Source organism: Myotis lucifugus, unplaced genomic scaffold (assembly GCF_000147115.1).
Source record: "Myotis lucifugus unplaced genomic scaffold, Myoluc2.0 scaffold_14, whole genome shotgun sequence".
NCBI classification, from domain to species: Eukaryota; Metazoa; Chordata; class Mammalia; order Chiroptera; family Vespertilionidae; genus Myotis; species Myotis lucifugus.
The window spans coordinates 10,859,476-10,880,557 of NW_005871062.1; the positions used below are offsets into that span (position 1 = coordinate 10,859,476).

Below are 21,082 nucleotides of genomic sequence, written 5' to 3' on the forward strand. Positions count from 1 at the left end.
CAACTCGTTTTCCCGGCTCCACTCTACGGGAAATTTTTATTCTATGTTAGGGGGGGGGGCCCCCACCGCTAGTACAAAGAAAACAGAATTTCTGGGAGGATGAGGCCCAGAAATCCAGGATTCTAAAAAGATTCCCAGGTGACTCTAATGTGCAGCGAGGTTGAGAACCCCTGCTTTAGAAAGAAAGGATGTAAAGTAGCCCATAGGTTGCTTAATGAAGTGTTGGTTCATTCAAGTCATGGGTTGTCTGGGCTCCCATTGCACATAAGCAAGGAGACCTTTGATTTTCTTTGGCTGCTGAAGCTCCCTGTGGAACAAAGGTGGGGTCTGGTTTTGGGTCCAAAAAGCAACCAAGGAAACTGCCAAAACTTTCAACTTCATTGTGGAATGGGGGGGGTTCTGTTGGCTTTAGGGGGATGGCTTTGCATTGTGATGCTATTGGATGGTGTCTGTCCCCCTAGATGACGCTTATAGAGGGCAGCATTGCAGTCGGTGGAACCTTCGCTTATGTGGCCCAGCAGGCCTGGATCCTCAATGCCACGCTGAGAGACAACATCCTCTTTGGGAAGGAATTTGATGAAGAAAGGCAAGGAATGCTTGGTTTCTGTCATGCTTTCTGTCTAGGGGCTGTGTGAGATGCAAGGCACCCTAGCCACAGGCTCAACTCCAACCGTGTCCCTGACACTAGGTCTCTTTATCTTCTTCAGATACAACTCTGTGCTGAACAGCTGCTGCCTGCGGCCCGACCTGGCCATTCTCCCCAACAGTGATCTGACTGAGGTACAAGCCTTCTGCTCCCGATGGGGGCGTGGATGTAGCAGAGAGCCTCCTGGGAGATGAGTGGCAGGGCTCTGCTGGAGTCACCTCCTAGGCGTGCATCTTAAATGCGTGGGAGAAAAACCTACACAGTGAGATCCACTTTCACTGGTACTTTATGTTAGGAAAGCATTTATGCCTTGGGGCAGGCGTATCAACACTACCTGCTTTAAGCATATAAATATTTCATATGTCAGGTGGATTTTATATTTTTTATATATTTTTTTAATATATTTTATTGATTCTTAGAGAGGAAGGGAGAGGGATAGAGAGTTAGAAACATCGATGAGAGAGAAACATCGATCAGCTGCCTCCTGCACACTCCCCACTGGGTATGTGCCCGCAACCAAGGTACATGCCCTTGACCGGAATCGAACCTGGGACCCCTGAGTCCGCAGGCTGACGCTTTATCCACTGAGCCAAACCGGTTAGGGCTGTCAGGTGGATTTTAAACAAAATCCCATTTTTGGTTCAGAGTTTGTGTTCTCTGCACTACTCATCTTTAAAACCATGAGTCAAGCATGTGCACATTGAGCTTCTTCCCTGAACCTCATTCTGCCAACCTCCTTGCTCCGATGCAGTCTGTAGAGAGCCCTCCCCCATTAGAAAGAAAGAGACCGCTGCACAAATCCCTTTCTTTGGTTCTCTGCCCTGGAGCAGTTTCCAGAGCTGTGTCTTTGGAACTGGCTTTTTGAGTCCTGAGACATCTCCCATGACCTGCCCGGAGGTCTCTGGGCCTGGCCCTTGTGTTTCCGCTGACGTCAGTTAAATCCCTCAGGTTTTATGAATGGTTTAATTAGTTCACCAGCTCTCAAATCAAGGTGCCCAGATCAGCAGCATTCGGTGACACAGGGAACTTGTTAGAAATGCAAGTTATTAGGCCCCACTCCAGACCTCCTACATCAGAAACTCTGGGGGTGGGGCCCAAAAACCTGTTTTTACAAGTCCTCAGGTAATTCTGATACCTGCGCAAGTTTGAAAACCTTTGCATTAACTGAATGTTTTTTTAAGGAAAGGATTTTTTAAAATGACAGGGCCCATTACTATTTTACAATGGATGTATTCACTTGTCCATTTAGTAATGTTTAATCAGGTGCTTGTTGTGTGCCAGCTGCATGTGCAGACACTTCTGGGTGTTGGGAATGTAAAGGAATAAGACAATAACTTGCACCCTCAGAAAGCTTAAGTGGAGAGGATAGGACACCCACACATGAGGCTCAAAACAAGCTGAGGAGAAAGAATCCCTTTCTTTTGAGTGTTAGTAAGGAAGAGATGGGGGAGGATTTTCAGAGGAGAGGATGCCAGAACTGAGCAGGAATAGTACAGGAGAAGGTGTGACACTAGTCATGTGTGTTCATAATATATCCACAATTTAATGGCTTCTATCCCAGGGTGTGCTGGGAGATTGGCAATGGACGCTGAGAGATGCTGGGAACCTGCTTTGTATGCCAAGTTTGGTTGTTTAAATTCTGTCCTTCAGGGCTTTTGAAGAGTTTAAGGAAGGTTGTTCATGGTTGGCTTTATGTTTTGGAAAGCTCATTCTGCCCATAGAGAATGGGCTGGAGTAGGGTGTCCAGCGGGTGGCAAGGCCAGATGAGGATTGATTAGTAACCAGATGATTGTGGGAGCGAAGGAGGTATCTAGGCCGACTCCCCCCTGTGGGCCCCAGAGGATCATAGTGGCCACTCATCCAGGCGGGGAATTCAGTAGAAGATGCCGCTTTGGGTGGAGGAGAAGAGCGGTGACTGGGGTGGTCACTAAACCCAGTTCTGGACTTGAGCTGGCGGCTTCACTGTGCTTTCTGGGCTCCTATAGATTGGCGAGCGAGGAGCCAACCTGAGTGGTGGGCAGCGCCAAAGGATCAGCCTTGCCCGAGCCTTGTATAGTGACCGGGACATCTACATCCTCGATGACCCCCTCAGTGCCTTAGATGCCCATGTGGGCAACCACATCTTCAACAGTGCTATCCAGAAGCACCTCAAGTCCAAGACGGTTCTGTTTGTTACCCACCAGCTACAGGTATGGTGCTTTCTTCCTTCCCCAGGCCACCCACTGTGTCCTGAGAAATCAGACAGGAAGGGGGCTTGGTCCTTCTAGGTACCCTGTGGTCTTCTAGAAGTTCCTGGAACCATCAGTGTTCATTTCCTCAGCAAATAGCCGCCTGGCCCATTGTAGCAATAAAGCTCGTTGTACCACTGTACCAGGTTGGCTATCTGCATCAGAGATCCTTGGAGCATGTTAGCTTTTACATATAAATCAGTAAGTGAAGGAAAGGGTAGGTAGAGCTAGTATGGAAAGCTTTATGTTAATTTAAGCAGGAACTGTTCAGGGAAAACAAGGTCTTCTCCCTCTGTCACTCCATGACAAGCAGCCACTTTGGAGAGCAGCTCAAGAATGTTGCCATCTATTTTGCATATGTTGTCAGGTTTGGGGGTTAACCCCATCCTGCCACAGAAAGTCAGTAATTGTGTGTACTTCTGACTGTAGTAACAGGGTGAAGCCTAATGCAAGGCTCCTGTGGCTCCACCAGGAGATTTACGTCAAAAACTGGAGGAACTGTACTGGGAACTACATTCAATAAACTAGAGCAGAGGTTCTCAGCCTTGGCCCTGTTGACACATTGGGCCACATAGCTCTTTGATGTGGGGGGCTGTCCTAGGCCTCCCTGGCCTCTGTCCACTCGATGGCCAGTAATACCCCTCTCCCCAATTATAACAACCAACAGTGTCTCCAGATATTGCCAGATGTCCCCTGTGGGGCTCAATCGCTTCTCGGTGGGAAGTGCTAGACTAAGGTAGGAGTGATTGGAGTATTTGCACAAATATCAGTAACACCGTGTCATCCCTGCCTTTGTCTCTAGTACCTGGCTGATTGTGACCAAGTGATCTTCATGAAAGAGGGCTGTATTACAGAAAGGGGCACCCATGAGGAACTGATGAATCTAAATGGTGATTACGCTACCATTTTTAATAACCTGTTGCTGGGAGAGACGCCCCCAGTTGAGGTAAGAGTTATATGGCGTTTATGCATCTCTCCTTTCTAGCAAGGGAGGCATGACCTTACTGAGGGTTGACCGGTCTCAGCTGAGTTCGGTGCCTGTGTTTTACTGGCAGAGCCCTATTTTCTGATGACCAGACTGCTGTGCTTTGGCTCACATACTAGTTCTACTCCAGGAGAGCAGGACTGTGGGGCTGGTGAGCCAAGCACTTCTGTCAATGAGGACTTATTAATGAGGTCATGACAGGGAGAACAATATGGGCTCTGTGTGTTGTCAAAGTAAGATACGCCCAAACCTGTAGAGAATTCTTATGAATTTATCTGAGCCAAACTGAGGACATTGCTGGGAAGCAAGATCTCAAATGCTCTGGAGAATGTCAGTTTGCAGATCCTTTTATACATTTGGAATTAAGGAGGGAACGTAAGGAAGATTACATGGAGGTGGGGAAAAGCAGGGCAGGGATTAGATTACGTGACAGTTAACAAGAGGACGTGCTCTCTGGAGGGTGGTGAAGCTTTAGAGGGGTCTGGGAAAAGGGATTACTCTGGCATTTCAAAGGTTTATTATCCGAGATGCACAAGAATAGGGCTTGCTTAAGGCAAAGATAAACCTACTAAAGAAGTTCTAGGCCTGGGGCACCTCTACCCACCGTGACCTGTCCAGTTAGGGATTAATGTTTAGATCACCCTGTGGGGTTACTTTCATATGAAGCTCCTTTTTCAATAAACAAGTGAATAAGGAACTGGGGAAGAGAAATTCATCATTGCATACATTTGAAAATGATCCGTGGTACCCTGGCTGCTGACTTTTCACTCATTAACTGACAACTATTATGTCCTAATTACTGGATTAGGCACTTCATAGATGTCATCCTATTTTAGTCATTTAAACAGAGTTCTGTGACAAAATATGATTATCCTTTACTTTTACAGCTGAGGAAATGGAAACTCAGAAAAGTTAAACAGCTTGCTAATGTTAAACCACAAAATTCAACCGTGTCAATTTGAAGATCTAATTGGCTTTATCAAGTGATTTGTGAATCGGACAGCGTCCCTTCTAGCAACTAGAAGGGCAGAAAGAGGGTGGGAAGAAGAGATTTAAAAAGTGGATTATTTCAGGCGAAGTCATCTTCCCTTTAGGGGAAGACAGGGGGCCTGAAGAGGCAGGTTACTTCACTAGTGTTGATCAGGAAATTCTAGACTGAGGGATTTTTAAAAAAATATATATTTTATTGATTTTACAGAGAGGAAGGGAGAGAGATAGAGAATTAGAAACATCGATGAGAGAGAAACATCGATCAGCTGCCTCCTGTACACCTCCTACTGGGGATGTGCCTGCAACCAAGGTACATGCCCTTGACCAGAATCGAACCTGGGACCTTTCAGTCCGCAGGCTGACGCTCTATCCACTGAGCCAAACCGGTTACAGCTAGACTGGGGGATTTAAAATTGCACTCCTGGGAGAGGCTGAAACTGCAGTTAGGTTAGTACTAAGTCTTGGTGTGGCTTAGCAAAAGTGGCTCCATTTGGGGCCTTTTTTTTAAAAAAAAAATACTAACAAGGGCACTTTGACTCTAAAGTGCTCTTTCTGGCATGCTGCCTGCCCCCTGTGGCAACACAGAAAGATGGCAGCTTTCCATGGCTTTACTCTCGGCTCCAAGTTAGGCAAATCCAAGGGAGTACTTACTTAGAGCTTGCCAAATCGCTTGTTCTTCCTTCTTGCCAACCTGCTCTCACGCAAAGTCCTTATTCTGTGGGCACCTTGGGTCCTAGGAGTACACTCAGGCTGGGCTATAGGCTACTTCTTAGCTACCAGATCATTTTGATGTCTGTGAGGCTAAAAGCAGGCAGTTATTGGGATCTTTTCTGGAAGTCGTTGGGTTTCATCTGTTTGATTTCGGGTGCAGTACAACTATTCAAGACCAATTTGTTTTTGGCCTTTTGGAATAACTCAAGTATTATTCCAAGTGTCATCGGTAACTTTCATAGAGACACCCTAATGCAGATTTGGATTTAGGATCTCTCCCTGTGACTCTCAGAGTACTTACTCTTCAGATCATTTCCTCCTCACTGTAGATTCAGAGGAAAATGAGAAGAAGAGAATCTAAAGTACGAACTGTCCAAGGAACAATAATGACTTGGACAGTCTGTGCGTGGTAGCGGAGGAGCACTTTCAGTTTGTCACTTAACTCTCCTGAGCTTCAGTTTTTCCGTCTTACAAATGGAGATGGCATCTGCCTCTTAGAATTGTTGCATCAGTTAAATGAAATAATATTTAATGTTCTTACCCGAGTAAGTGGTCAGAAAATGGACGTATTCTCTTTAGACCAGTGGTCACCAACCGGTGGTCTGTGAGGTCCAAAATGTTGGCGACCGCTGGTTTAAGGAAACCTTTGGAGCAGCAGTCGCCAACCGGTGGTCCCGCGGACCACTGACGGTTCGTGAGGTCTGAAAGGTTGGCGACCACTGCTTTAGACAGTGCATTTATGCATGTACTGCACTAAATAAAGAATTTAGGGTCCTGTGACGAGATAAGAGGAACTTGGAAAGGAGAGCGTTAAATGGTTTCTAATCTCCTGGGTTCAATTTGATGCACGTTTACCAAGCTCCTCTGTGCCCTGTTATGGGAAGTTCTGGGTGTTAGGCCCTGTGGGGTTCTAACCACGAGTGAGATGTCATCTCCCTCCCGCGGGACTCGTGGTCTCAGGGAAGACCAGTGCACCATGCTCTTCACCAGGTCCCATTTACAGCCACTGTGCTGTCATGGAGTGCTACTAACAAAGTGCCGGGGGGGGGGGGGGTGTGGGGGCTGAACTCGATTCTAGACAAACCTGAGTTACCTCAGGAAGGGTGTAAGATTTGAATCTGTTTGACTGAGGACAACTGTGACTGTGTTGGGACGAGAGGAGGGCATTCCAAGTGAAGGACCAATGTCGACAAAATGGGAGGTCACAGTGATACGAGGAATGGCAGGAAACCCAGTTTGGCGTGAGAGTGGGAGCCCCAGGAATGGGAGAGGGGCTTGCAGTTAGGCTGGGGCCAGGATGTGGAGGTCTTACAGAACCAGGCTGAGGAGTTAGAGGCTCTCCTCTGGTCGCAGCGGGAAATGATCAGCCCTCTGGTTTTATTTAGGGATGTGGGGATCAGAGGTGAGAGGAATGGAAATGGCCCAGCCTTAATACTTGGGACAAGTTGGAGTGGATGAGAACATAAAGCCTACTGTGTTTGGAATTAAAGGTCTTCAGTGACTTTGGGAGGGGCAATGTCAGTGGAATAACAGTGTAGGAACCCAGAGCTCAAAGATTGAAGGAGCTGAGGAAGTACAAGAAATGAATATAGGTGGTCCTTTTAAGAAGTTGGAAGGATTGCTGTTCAGTAATATGTTGCATGGACATTTGTCTGAATGGCCATATCATAAATGGAGACACTTTTTTTTTTAATATTAGATTAATTCAAAAAAGGAAACCAGTGGTTCACAGAAGAAGTCACAAGACAAGGGTCCCAAAACAGGATCAGTAAAGAAGGAGAAAGCAGTGAAGCCAGAGGAAGGTAATGACCTTTTTTGAGATTTGTCATTAAAGCATATCATTATGCCATGTGGTAACCCATGATGTTTGATAAGACTGTGGGTGTTTGATAACACCGTGGGTGATAGAGTATCTGGCCTGATATGCCTGGAACAACAGCATTCTTATGTAGTATCAGGAGACTGTGAGGCACCTTCTGTTTGCTTAAACAGACCAAGGCAACAAGAATGGCCTTTGGTCCCATCCCTTCCTGTGCAGGATGGGGTCAGGTATAGCTAATTATAGCTGAATCATCCTGAGTATGAAAAAAGGGAAAAGATATACCCGTCCTTCCGTGATTCACCTGTGCTTTTTTTTTTAAAATATATTTTATTGATTTTTTACAGAGAGGAAGGGAGAGGGTAGAGAGTTAGAAACATCAATGAGAGAGAAACATCAATCAGCTGCCTCCTGCACATCCCCCACTGGGGATGTGCCCACAACCAAGGTACATGCCCTTGGCCGGAATCGAACCTGGGACCCTTCCGCAGGCCAACGCTCTATCCACTGAGCCAAACCGGTTAGGGCTCACCTGTGCTTTTTAAAAATTGGTGCCCACCACGGCAGAGGCAGTCCAGCTCCAGGGACGCCTGCGTTCTCCCTGTTAGAATGGGGCGCTCCTTGGAGATGCCCCAGCACTGTGGCGAGGTCACACCTGGGTTTCTCCCACTGACTTTCCCTATCCAGAGTCCTGTCGTTCAACACTTTATCTTATCAATTGAAACAAATCTTGGGAGTTAGAAAAGCAATTTACAATACTTAAGGTGTCTTCACCTTGGTGAATTTTAAGCTGCAAGTCATTCCCCCCTTCTTCCCCCCGCCTCAAGAAAAAGAATGCAGTCCTGGTTTAAAGCTCTCTTTCTGTTGTATCATGTCCTCACCTGAGGTTTTGAATCTGAGGTTTTGAATCCTGGGTTTGCCTCTGTTTTCACTTCCTGGGTCTTAAAACTGCAGCAGGTGTTCGGTGTTAGGAGTGGACCATCCTGGTTTACCACTCCCTGCCTCTTCTTTCTTTTAATAAACCAGGTAACAATTTTGAATTCAGGTGTGATTTAAGATAGCTTACTCACACGCACTAAACAAACACAGCCCAGTGACCTGTGTCAGTTCCTGCCAGAGGCAGTTCAGAAAGCCAGAATGTCCTCAGGGAACATTTGTTCTCTGCAGAGCCACCAACCTGGAGACGGGCAACTGTTAAAGAGCTCCTGGCCTGTGTGGCTTGCTCCACATAATTCAAAGTGTGTGATGAAGAGGAAGAGGTGTCCTGTGGGGCATCAGTCACCTGACCCTGCCAGGGAACCCCTGGGTGCTACCTTTGAATCTTGTCTGCCCCTACGCAGTCACCACGTCCTACTGAACTTACTCCCGAGACTCCATCCCTATTGCCACGACCCGGTTCTGGCCTTTATCATCTCATACCTAGGTTACCGCTGTCCGTCCTCCATGCAGACAGCTGGGCAATAGAGTTGAAAACAGGAGGCCAACCAACCACCTTCCTGCATGGAGTCTTCAGTGGCCTCCTCCCATTGTCACAGCAGTGTTTTCCAGCCTTTTTCCCTGATACGGCACACACAGAACATGCCATTGTTTGCGTGTGACGCTGGGGTGCATGGAAGAGGCTGCTCGCTGCCAGAGGTGACTGGGCTGGCCATCCCAGGCCCATCTAGCCCAGTAGGGCTGGGAGTCAAATCTCCACACACCTGTAGCCCATTCTCGAGAAGTTCTTGTCTGAAGGGTAACGTTCAAGTACCTCTGACAGAGCACAGCCTGCCTAATCCACCTGGTCCCTTGCCACTCCACCGGCACACACACTGCTCAGGCCACGCTGGCGTGGTTGTCTGACTTCCTGTCCTGCTGTTTCCACACCTCTGTGCTGCTGCTCACGTATCTCTTCTGCCCATTGTTCCCCCGACTGGCCGACTCTGGCTTACCTTCAAGGTGCTATATGGACTGCACATAAAGCCCTCCCTGAAACCTCCCTGCTAAGCACGGCACAGCTTCCCCAAGTCGGTTAGCTATACCTCCTGGGTGTCCCATGCTGCCCTGCATGTAGCTCTAGCATTGCATCTAACACATTTTATTAGCATTATGTGTTTTTTTACCTGTCTGTCCTACCAGACCGTGGAAGGACCCTCAAAGGCAGGAACCTGGTCTTACTCGTCTCGACTATTCCAGGGTCTCATCCTGGCCTGTTTATAGGAGGTGCTTAATGAATGAATGCTTCTGATAAAGAGGAAGTAATTCTGAACTAGAGTAGAGCCCCGTGAAGCTATAGGCTCTTTGATTTCGCTCTTCTATATAGGTGCCTTCGTTTTGGAAAAGTAGCTTTTTCCTTCTGAGTTCATGTTTCTTTTTTCTCCCCTAGGGCAGCTGGTGCAAGCGGAAGAGAAGGGGCAGGGTTCCGTGCCGTGGTCAGTGTACGGTGTCTATATTCAGGCTGCCGGGGGCCCCTTGGCTTTCTTGTTCATTATATCCCTCTTCACGTTGAACGTGGGCAGTACCGCCTTCAGCAACTGGTGGTTGAGTTACTGGATCAAGGAAGGAAGTGGGGTAAGGTTCCTCATTCATGGGAAAATTACATGTCTAAGAACATGGCCATCTCTCCATATTCCCTGGCCATTCTTAAGGAAACTAGTTTTCGATTAAAAGACACAATGAACAGGGGTCACCCAGGATGAAAAAGGGGTCCCTAATGTAACCTCACAATACAGTTGCTCCCTGACCAACTCAAGACGCGGTGGAGCTTACCGTAGCCCACCTGTGGGCTGTCTGCCCTCGCCCGTTAGAAAAGAGCGAAGGAGGGACAAAGCCCTCCTTGTGTTTGCCACACCAGGTCCCAGAGTCCTTATCCCGCGCCCTCCCCTGAGCTGAGAGTGGCCCTAAGCAGGGTTCCTGGCCATCCCTGGGAGTCTTGCCTCACAGAGCCCTGCCTCCAAACAGAACAGCACGGTGAGCCACGGGAACAGGACCTCCGCGAGCAGCAGCATGAAGGACAATCCTCACATGCAGTACTACGCCAGCGTTTATGCCCTCTCCATGGTCGTCATGCTGATCCTGAAAGCCGTTCGAGGAGTGGTCTTTGTCAAGGTACGCAGTGGTGGCCTCTGCTCCTGCTCACCCAGCTGACCGGTCAGGCTTCGCCCGGCCTGTCCCGGGTTCATCCTGAGGAGGGAGCTCCTTTGAGACACAGTGGCCTCCACTGGAATGACCTGTATCCCATCAGCCCCAGCCTTTTCCCGTTAGCCGCCTCCTCCCTCCGTGGCCATGGGCCCCTCTCCCGTTTTGGGAGTGGACGGCCTGTGGAGGAGGGACTGAGCCTGCCCGAGGGCCGGGTCCCCGGGCCCCGCTCACTGTGCACTCTGCTCCGTAGGGCACGCTGCGAGCCTCCTCCCGGCTCCATGACGAGCTCTTCCGAAGGATCCTTCGAAGCCCTATGAAGTTTTTTGACACCACCCCCACGGGGAGAATTCTCAACAGGTTTTCCAGAGACATGGATGAAGGTATTTCTCACCACGGTTCTCGGTGCTCTCCAGCCTTCTAGTTGGCATTCCCCGATAATGCAGGTCTGTGCAGCCGTACACTCTGAGAGCACAGTGGCTGCTCGTGCTGGTACCAGGAACATTTTAGTTTTGGCATTTTCTTCAGGTTGCAACTTATATTTAAACAAAAGCCCCATCCTATTTTGCACGTTTCATCTAAGTTTTCATTCGATCTTATTTTAAACCTGAAACAAATTCAGAGGCTTGAGTTAGTATAAAGGCTTTGGACCTTTGAGGGTCATTTGAGACTCCAAAACATTTATTTGGAGGGCAGTCCGTTGCTTTTTGGACACCTGCAGCCTCTGGCAGGTTTTCTGGGTGTTGCATGGGCTGTGCCAGCACCAGAACTTAAATACTGCCCAGAGCCCAGACTACTAGTAATGCCACCTGCCATTTATTGAGGGCTTCCTGGGTGCTGAACGTTCTACACGCCCTGTCCTGATCCTCACGGCAGCCCTACAAGGTGGGTATTGTTTCACCCACTGAATACATGAGAAAGCTGATGCCTAGAAAGGTTTGCCCAAGATTGCACAGCTATTAGAGAGCAAAGTGGGAATTGAGCCCAGATCTTTTTGACCCAGAGCTAATGTTTTTGCTGCACTGTGTTGTTCCATAGAGGAGTTTATTACAGGTGCTGATAAGCAGGGTAAAGCCATGGCCACAGGTAGCAAGGGCTCAAGACCATCACTGATACACAGAACTGATGCATAACATGATCCCATTTCTGTTAAACACACACACACACGGAGAAAAGACTGAAATTTAAAAAATCAGTGGTATCAATATATCTGAGAGTTGTATGAAAATACTCTAATCCCTCTCCCCTCCAAAAAAAGGTAGGGGGAGGAGATAGTCAAAAAGGAGATGAAGAAAATATTGATAACTTTTCGAGTTTCTATACTCTTGACTTTTGGGCATGTTTGACTTTTCATCATGAAAATTTTCTTTTCTTTTTTTTAATTTGTCTTTATTGTTGAACGTATTACAGATGTTCCCCTTTTCCCCCCATTGACCCCCTCACCCCCCACTCACCCATCCCAAGCCTTCACCACACTATTGTCTATATCTATGGGTTGTGCGTATAAGTTCCCGGTTCATCTCTCCCCACCCAACCCCACCTTCCCTCTGAGATTCGCCAGTATGTTCCATGCCTCTATGCCTCTGGATCTATTTTGTTAACTGTTAACAGCAAATTCATTGTTTTTGGTGAGAATGAAGATTATATGTAATCTTTCTTTGCATATTTTCAAAATATTTTATAACAAGCATATATTACTTTGTAAAAGGAGGAAGTGTTTAAAGGGGTTGGGCAACATAGTGAACTAAAAAGAGGGCATATGCCCGGCTGGTGTGACTGAGTGGTTGAGCGTCGAGCTATGAATCAGGAGGTCACTGTTGGATTCCCAGTCAGGGCACATGGCCAGGTTGTAGGCTCGATCCTCAGTATGGGGCGTGCGGGAGGCAGCCGATCAATGAGTCTCTCATTGTTAATGTTTCTCTCTTTACCTGTCCCTTCCTCTCTGAAATCAATAAAAAAATATTTTTTAAAGATATTGGGGAATGTATTTTTGTTCTTTTAATTTTGGGTTCCGTGTTTCCTGTTTGCGGATCCCCACAGCCTGACACTTGTTTCTTTACGGTTTCCCCAGTGGATGTGCGCCTGCCCTTCCAGGCTGAGATGTTCATCCAAAATGTCATCCTGGTGTTCTTCTGTGTTGGGATGATCGCAGGGGTTTTCCCATGGTTCCTGGTGGCAGTGGCGCCCCTTGTCATTCTCTTTGCAGTTCTGCACATTGTGTCCAGGTAAAGCGGAAGGGTTCGTGTCTTCCAGGGCAGAGGATGGAGCCGGAGCTGCTGCCCACCCTCTGACCCAGAACTCGTTCTCTCTCCAGGGTCCTGATTCGCGAGCTGAAGCGTCTGGACAATATCACGCAGTCACCTTTCCTCTCCCACATCACATCCAGCATACAGGGCCTTGCCACCATCCATGCCTACAACAAGGGGCAGGAGTTTCTGCACAGGTAAGCGCGAGGGGGGCCAAAGGGCTCAGAGCATAGCCAGCATCCCTGAATTTAATCAGAGTCAACAATAGGGGATTATAACGCTCATCACCAGTGATTTAATTGTCTCTGATTAAAGTTCACTTGCCTGGTGGAACTCCCTTCTGAGCAAACGAGAAGACAAAAGCACAGATTTGGAGTTGGTTGGCTTTTGGTCCTGAATGACCATATTGGGTGGAGTTTCGTTGTTTTTTTGGAACTGTAAAAGACAGTCATTGATACTAGATCGACATTTTATTTGGTTGAATATTGTTTATATGAGATTTTTATGTACCTAATCATTGTGGAGATTTGTATTAACAAGAGGTTAGAACTAACTCAGTGATTTCCAACATGGAGCACACGCCCCACAGGGGGCAATTTGATTATTAAGGGGGGATTTCGAGAATGAGTTATTAACAGTGAATTTTTTGCATTCCTTATGATTCTAGGGGCCTCCTCATATACAGTATATAAATATATATTGACATATCAATGCATTTCAGTCATCTATATGTTTTGAAACTTTATTTGCTATTTTTTCATATCACTTCATACTATTATTTTTTTAACAATTTCTTAGTGATTTCTTCCTCAGTACTTCAACTGTCCTTTCGTTCTTTTATTTTTCTCTTTTATGGATACCATGTTCTTTGGAAACTTGTTTAGACCAAGTTAATGGCCTTTTAGGCTTCCTCCATGTGACTAGGAGTTCACTTTTTGAATAGTAAGAATTATATGGGGAGCATCAGGATTTTAGAGGTGCTTAGGTGGGGCATGGCCAAAAAAGGCTGGGAACCACTGAACTAACAAAGCCATTCAACAGAGGACTGGTTAAAGGAGCTACAGTATCCTCGTAGAGTGGAATATTGTGTGGCCCTTCAAAAAATGAGACAAGCCCTGCCGCATAGCTCAGTTAGTTAGAGCATCATCCCAAAATGCCAAGGTTGTGGGTTCGATCCCCAGTCAGGGCATATACAAGAAGCAACCAATGAATCCATAAGTAAGTGGAACAACAAAATGATGTCTCTCTCTCCTTCCCTTCCTTTCTCTCTCTCTCTAAAATTGATAAAACAAAACCAAAAACAAATGAACAACAACAACAAAAAAACATGAAGCAGCTCTAAAGGTACTGAATTAGAATGATTTCTAAGATATATTAGTGAAAGAGCAAGGTACCGATGTGTGTATGCTATTCTCCCTTTTAAGTGTGTTTGTATACATAACATTTAGAATATCTCTGAAAGGATACACAAGAAACTAATAGCCACTGAAGAGGGGAATGGAGTAGCTGGAGAATGGACAGGAGAAAACTGACTTTTCATGGTAAAACTTGTATACCCTTTAAATAGTCTGTCCTATGCATACATTGTCTATTCCAACAATTAAGCAATTGATTTTTTTTTTAAATCTAGAGTAAAAAGAGTAGGGTAAACAATGTAGAAAAATAACCTTAACTTTCAGTGAAAAAGTAGAAAATATACTATGTACAAGTGTGTTTATGCATGTGTGTGTATATATACATGTACATGTAAGTGCATTGAAAAAATGCTGGAAGGAAATGCAGCCAGATATTAACTCTGGTTTTACCTGGTAAGATTATGGACTTTTGCATTTTTCCCTTTATTGCGTTTTCTAATTTTCTCTAAAGAGCACATATCTTATTGTAAGGAAGAAATGTGATTTTTTTAAAGCAAAGCACATTTGCTAGAAAGACTTCCTGCTCTGGAATCCTGGTTGTGGACTCAGATGGGGTTCCATCTGCTCTCTAGGACCCCTCGTGACAGTGGTGTCTCCCCTCCTTCATTGGCAAATGTTGTCTGTGTATTTTTTTGCTGTGGTTCAGCTCCTGGCTCTTTGTCCCCTGCCGTGGGAAACAGTGCCATTCTGCCCAACGATGGTGTGTCAGCAACAAGTTCCACTTTACTGTGTTCAATCTGAGGCTTTCCTTTTCCTGGCTTTGGGCCATTTCTGCAGTTTGCCTTGTAACCTTTCTTTCTTTGAGAAAATGACACCTAACCTACGACATTTTTTCTGACGTTTAGCACAGCCTCTTTATTTGGTCTCCATCCCCCTGCTTCCCCTATGCTGTTAAAGTAGATATTTTCCCCTAACATCTTCAGTATGTTTCTTTGAAAGGGTAAAACTAGAAAACCCCATGTCCTCCTATCTGTGGAGCCTGGAGTACTTCGTACTCTTTAAGTTTCCATATCATTCTCTTCATTACAAGCAGAAAATACTGAAGTATTAGCCCCCGTCCATAATTCACCAGAGCTTTGACATCATCCATGACCTGGGTCACCTGGTACCTTCTTTGCCTATTAGCTGTTCTGCCTTCCTCACAGGTACCAGGAGCTGCTGGACCACAACCAAAGCCCTTTCTTTCTATTCACGTGCGCAATGAGGTGGCTGGCTGTGCGGCTCGACCTGATCAGCATCGCCCTGATCACCACCACTGGGCTGATGGTCGTTCTCATGCACGGACGTATTTCCCCGGCCTACGCTGGTCTCGCCATCTCTTACGCTGTCCAGGTCAGTCTCTGGGATGGGGCATCACCTTCGCTCCTTTGAGTCCTTCTTATGTTGGCCTAGGAGAGTCATGATAGGGGCCTCTACCCTAAGTCACTGTTTCACCTCTGATTCCCAGAGTGCCTTGCAGACTGCTTTACAGTAACCATCTGGGGCGGGAGAGGTGGTATCTATACTAATAAAAGGGTAATATGCTAATTAGACCAGACATCTTCCGGACAACCATCCACACATCCTTCCTGACAAAGCCAGGCCCCGGGCGAAGCCGCCCGCCTGCGGTCCTGGGCACCAGCGCCTGCGGCTGGCTGAAGCCCGGGAGACAGAGAAGCCACCTGCCCCACGGTCCTGGGCACCAGCACCTGCAGCCCAGGTGAATCCACCTGCCCACCATCCCCTGCAGCTGCAGCCGGCCTGGGCAAAGCCAGCCTGGGTCCTGGGTGCCTGCGGCCGGCTGGAGGAGGGAATCCTGGGTCCCGGTTGTGGGGCCAAGGCAGAGGTGGTTAGGGACAATCAAGCCAGCAGGGAAGCAGTTAGGGGTGATCAGGCTGGCAGGCGAGCGGTTAGGAGCCACCGGTCCCAGATTGTGAGAGGGTGCAGGCCGGGCTGAGGGACACCCACCCACCCCCAACCCCCAGCCCCGTGCACGAATTTCGTGCACCGGGCCACTAGTGTAGGAATAAAGGGATTTAAGGCTGTTGCATATGTTCAAGAAATAGGTGCTATTTTCTTCATAAAGGTGCTTTTGAAAATAGTTTTTTAATGGTAGGTTTCTGAATTCACTATCCTATCATCTCTGGCCTTTTCATAGTCTTCAAAGAAATACTCTATTTGCTTCTTATGTGCATTTTTTCCCCAGGCTCTTGCTTTTTCCCCCCAACACTGTTACATGTGGAAAGCTTTCTGGCCTCTAGGAATGGTTTATGGTTTTTAGCTCAAAAAACAATTGGGAACTTGAGCTCTGACTAGGTTTTTGAAGATATTAAGGAATTATTATTATTATTAATTTTTTAGATGTCATCATGGTATTGAATAATGGTATTGTGCTTTTAAAGATTTTATATTTTAGAGAGATACAAGCTGGAATATTTATGGATGAAATAATAGAATAGCTTGGATTTGCTCCAAATAATATAGAAGGATGAGGTGATATAACGGAAACAATATTATCTGTGAGTTGGCAGTTTTTTAAGACAGATGTTTGGTACATGGGAGTTTATTATAATGACCTCTCTCTTGTACATGTTTGACCTTTTCCCATATTGGAAAGATAAATTAAGAAGTAGCCAAGGAATCCTGAGAAGAGATATGTACATATGTCTGTACAGATCCCCCAACGCTGTCCATGCTCTGCAGACTTCCCTGATCATTGGATGGGCAGTAGTAGAATCCTTCGTCTGAAGTGCACAGGGGCCCTGCCAGCACTTTCTGCTCAGCCTTCTTCCCCTTTGTTGACTTTCCTGGAAGCCTGCCCACTGGCTGCGCACAGGTTGATACGTACCTCCATTCGCTGTGACTGCCACAGCAGGTGCAGGTATAAGGATGCAGCTTCAGATACGTGTTACTAGACATGCAAAGGTGGGTGGCAAGCCGTTGGATGCAGGAAAGTTAGTGCCAGCAGTACCACGATGCCATCTGCGCTCACAGAGAATTACAGATGACTGGGGGTGAGGTGTAATGGGCATTGTCTTAAATGTGTAGAGAATAACTCCATTCCTAAAACCAGCTGCTGTATGTGCCCAGTTTTTACGATTGAGCCGTGGTCCCCTCGATGAAGGAGGCTTTCAGTGTAGACGTCGATAATGAACTCTCTCGCATTTCTGCTTCTCCCCATCAGTTAACGGGGCTGTTCCAGTTCACCGTCAGGCTGGCCACCGAGACCGAAGCTCGCTTCACCTCAGTGGAGAGGATCCACCACTACATCAAGGTCAGACTGTGCCCTCACCCTCCATGGAGGCGTTTTCCCTTTACCCTTTTCCTGCCGCGGTGGATATGCAAGGAGGCGGCATGTCTTCTCGGCCTTCTCGGCCCTCAGGAGAGGACCGCCGGTCTCTCAGGCAGGTGTGGAGTGGAGAAGGAATTAGCATAAGAGTTTCTAAATCTATGTGTGAATCATCTGATTGAGAACTTACTTTCATCAGCTCATTTCCAAAATGTTTCAAACTTCGTTAGTTCAGTTAGGCTGGCTAATGTAGCATTTTTCTTGCACCGTATAAAACTATGTATTGTTTTCTTTCTTTTAAAAAAAATATTTTTATTGATTTCAGAGAGAGGAAAGGAAAGAGAGAAATATTAACAATGAGAGCGAATCATTGATTGGCTGCCTCCTGCACGCCCCCTACTGGGGATGGAACCCACAACTCGGGCCTGTGCCCTGACCAGGAATCAAACTGTGACCTCCTGGTTCATAGATCAACGCTCAACCACTGAACCACACAAGCCAGGCAAACCATGTATTCTTGTCCATCTTCGTCTGGTTCACTTGCTCTTCACCAGGAGGGCCATCAGGACCCCTGTGGTGCTTTAGGCAAAGACTAACGTGGGCCGCTCTCTGGAGATGATCTTGGTGCAGTAGGTCTTGGGTGCATCCCTGGCTTCTGCAGTTTTAAAAGCTCCGTAACTAATTCTAAATTGCAGTCATCGCCCTAGGTCAGGGGTGGGCAAACTTTTTGACTTGAGGGCCACAATGGGTTCTTTTTTTTTTTTTTTTTTTTTTAAATATATTTTATTGATTTTTTACAGAGAGGAAGGGAGAGAGATAGAGAGTTAGAAACATCGATCAGCTGCCTCTTGCACATCTCCTACTGGGGATGTGCCCGCAACCCAGGTACATGCCCTTGACCGGAATCGAACCTGGGACCTTTCAGTCCGCAGGCCGACGCTCTATCCACTGAGCCAAACCGGTTTCGGCCACAATGGGTTCTTAAACTGGACCAGAGAGCCGGAACAAAAGCATGGATGGAGTGTTTGTGTGAACTAATATAAATTCAAAGTAAACATCATTACATAAAAGGGTACGGTCTTTTTTTTTTTTTTTAGTTTTATTCATTTCAAACGGGCCGGATCCGGCCCGTGGGCCATAGTTTGCCCACGGCTGCCCTAGGTGGTTTGGCTCAGTGGATAGAGCGTCAGCCTGCGGACTGAAGGGTCCCGGGTTCAATTCTGATCAAGGGCACATCGTGAGGTTATGGGCTTGATCCCTAGTAGGGGGCGTGCAGGACGCAGCCTATCAATGATTCTCATCATTGATGTTTTCTATCTCTCCCTTCCTCTTTGAAATCAATAAAAATATATTAAAAAATAAATTGCAGTCATTGTTTAAAACCCAGTTAATGTAGTCAATACTGAGACTACCTAGCTCTTCCCACATTCCCTTAGGAACCCTGCAGTCTTGCCATGGGGCAGCGCCTAGTTGGAGCTCTGAAAGCAATTTTCTGTAGAGAGAAGCAGAGCCGTGAGTGGTTAGGATTCTCAAATTTAACTCAATTCTCGGGAGTTCTGATCTTGTGAACTGCCAGAGACTTTGTCAGCACTTATTTTTATTTTAAATACATTTTTATTGATTTCAGAGAGGAAGAGGGAGGGAGAGAGAGATAGAAACATCAGTGATGAGAGAGAATCACTGATCGGCTGCCTCCTGCATGCCCCCTACTGGGGATCGAGCCTGCAACCCAGGCATGGGCCCTTGACTGGAATCGAACCCAGGAACCTTCAGTCCACAGGCTGGTGCTCTATCCACTGAGCCAAACAGGCCAGGGCTTTGTCAGCATTTACATCATTGTTTACATGGGAAGAATACATTCCAAGTTCCAAATAATGACTTACAAGCATAGTGTTGAATAAAAAAATAAATAAATAAAACAAAGCATAGTGTTGAAAAACTTGCCATTCAGTTGCGAACTAGTGTGTTATGTAAACTGCATTTTCTCGCAGAGACACGCTTTACTGGCTTGTTTTGACAATGGACCTCATTAGTCATAGGATATTTCTCAGACTTACGAATGATGATTCTGGGAAAGAATGGCACAAAGCAGTCTGGTATGTCTGCTAATAGCTGTTCCTTAGGTTTACCCACTAGCCTCTTTGCCCAGTGCTCTGGTCTGTGGATGATCCATGGTTGTATATACGAATATGTAGTGTTTGCTTTACTCGCTGTTGGTGAGAGTCTCTGGCTGGAGAGCTGGGGGTGGGTAGTCAGCCCCAGGTTGGGGACTGGCAGTGGTACAGCGTAAATCCTGCACAGACCAGTCATATTTCTGAGGACTGGCTCCCCACTGCCAGTCCTCAACCTGGATGCCTGTCCCAACACGGACCCTTCCAGCTTGGAGCGTTCAACTTCAGTCTTCACCCCCCAGAGCAGTAGTCTTTGGCCCTTACTTCCCTTAAGGCTGTAAGCCCCATGACTAGTCGCTAGAAAGTTTTAAAACATTGCAAGGTTTGACTATTGATAACAAAAATTACAAGCCGTAATTACAACACAGAATTTTAAAGCTGGAATGGATTTCCAAGATTATCTAATCCAGTCCCCACAATTTGCAAAAGAGAAACTAAGACCTAGAGTGAAGAAGTGATGTGTCCAGTCACACAGCTGTTAGTGGCAGGATTGGGATTAGAGTCTATTTCTCCTGGATTGACTGAGATATGTCAGAATGCCAGGATCTGATTACATGTTCAATATTATTATTATTTTTTGTTAATCCTCACCCATGGTTACTTTTTCCATTTATTTTGGAGACTAGTGGCCTGGTGCACGAATTCGTGCACATTGAAAGGAAATTAATTAAAATAAATATTTTAATATTGCTATTCGCCCTTTCTCTGTAATAGAAGTGTCAGAGGTACGTTGTGCCAATAGTTGGGTCTTCAGACATATTCTGTCGACAACACCACTTTCTTTCAGCTTCAGAATGTCAACAAAAACAATCAAATTCATGATCGATGACAGATCAAAGCTCACGCGAGCAATTGGCGCCAGCGAGAGCTGTATATGTATCGTGCATGAGCAAGTCAACGTTTATTTTTAAATTGCCAGTGCATGTCATATGTACCGGACGGTTGGGCAGACGTACGGTCAGTCACTTAGTCTTTTATATGTATAGGTAGTGGATGATAGGGAAGGAGAGAGAATGAGAGAGAGAGACATCGATGTAAGAGACACACCTATTGGTTGCCTCCTGCACACGCCCTGACCAGGGTCGGGGATCAAACTTGCAATCCAGGTACATGCCCTTGACCGGGAATCAAACCTGAGACCCTTTGGTGCATGGGCCGACGCTCCAACCACTGAGCTGCACCAGCCAGGACTGATTACATGTTCAATAAATGTTACCTTTCTTTGGGTTTAAGCCAGTGGTTTCCAAATGGCAGAGTCCTGTTTTGAGTGTAATATTTTCAAACAATTCCAATAAAAACTGCAGGGTTGAAGAGGAATAGAAGGGCTCATGGCCCCACCCTTGGCCTCCAAGGCAGTTTTGTGGAAGAATTCCTTAAGACAGGAGGTAGTTTGAAGGTCAGTGCCCTGCTCAGCTGCTGCGTAGTAGTAGCCACTGCAGAAAGAGTAGCCTGGTGCTCTGTCCCTATCTAAGCATTTACTGCCAAG

At 46.6% G+C, this 21,082-nt stretch overlaps 1 protein-coding gene across 2 annotated transcripts in view; it reads left to right on the top strand.

Annotated features, from left to right (window-relative positions):
- Window positions 1-21,082, top strand: part of ABCC5 (ATP binding cassette subfamily C member 5) — an 82,223-nt gene that overhangs the window by 47,389 nt on the left and 13,752 nt on the right. For both annotated transcript variants that reach the window (XM_006084862.3, XM_014452294.2), the window contains exons 13-24: window positions 462-586; window positions 708-780; window positions 2,632-2,835; window positions 3,677-3,820; window positions 7,260-7,362; window positions 9,745-9,929; window positions 10,320-10,466; window positions 10,750-10,879; window positions 12,568-12,721; window positions 12,811-12,939; window positions 15,303-15,489; window positions 17,321-17,410. In XM_006084862.3, coding sequence (XP_006084924.1) covers window positions 462-586; window positions 708-780; window positions 2,632-2,835; window positions 3,677-3,820; window positions 7,260-7,362; window positions 9,745-9,929; window positions 10,320-10,466; window positions 10,750-10,879; window positions 12,568-12,721; window positions 12,811-12,939; window positions 15,303-15,489; window positions 17,321-17,410 — 1,671 coding nt within the window. The remainder of the gene's footprint in view (window positions 1-461; window positions 587-707; window positions 781-2,631; window positions 2,836-3,676; window positions 3,821-7,259; window positions 7,363-9,744; window positions 9,930-10,319; window positions 10,467-10,749; window positions 10,880-12,567; window positions 12,722-12,810; window positions 12,940-15,302; window positions 15,490-17,320; window positions 17,411-21,082) is intronic.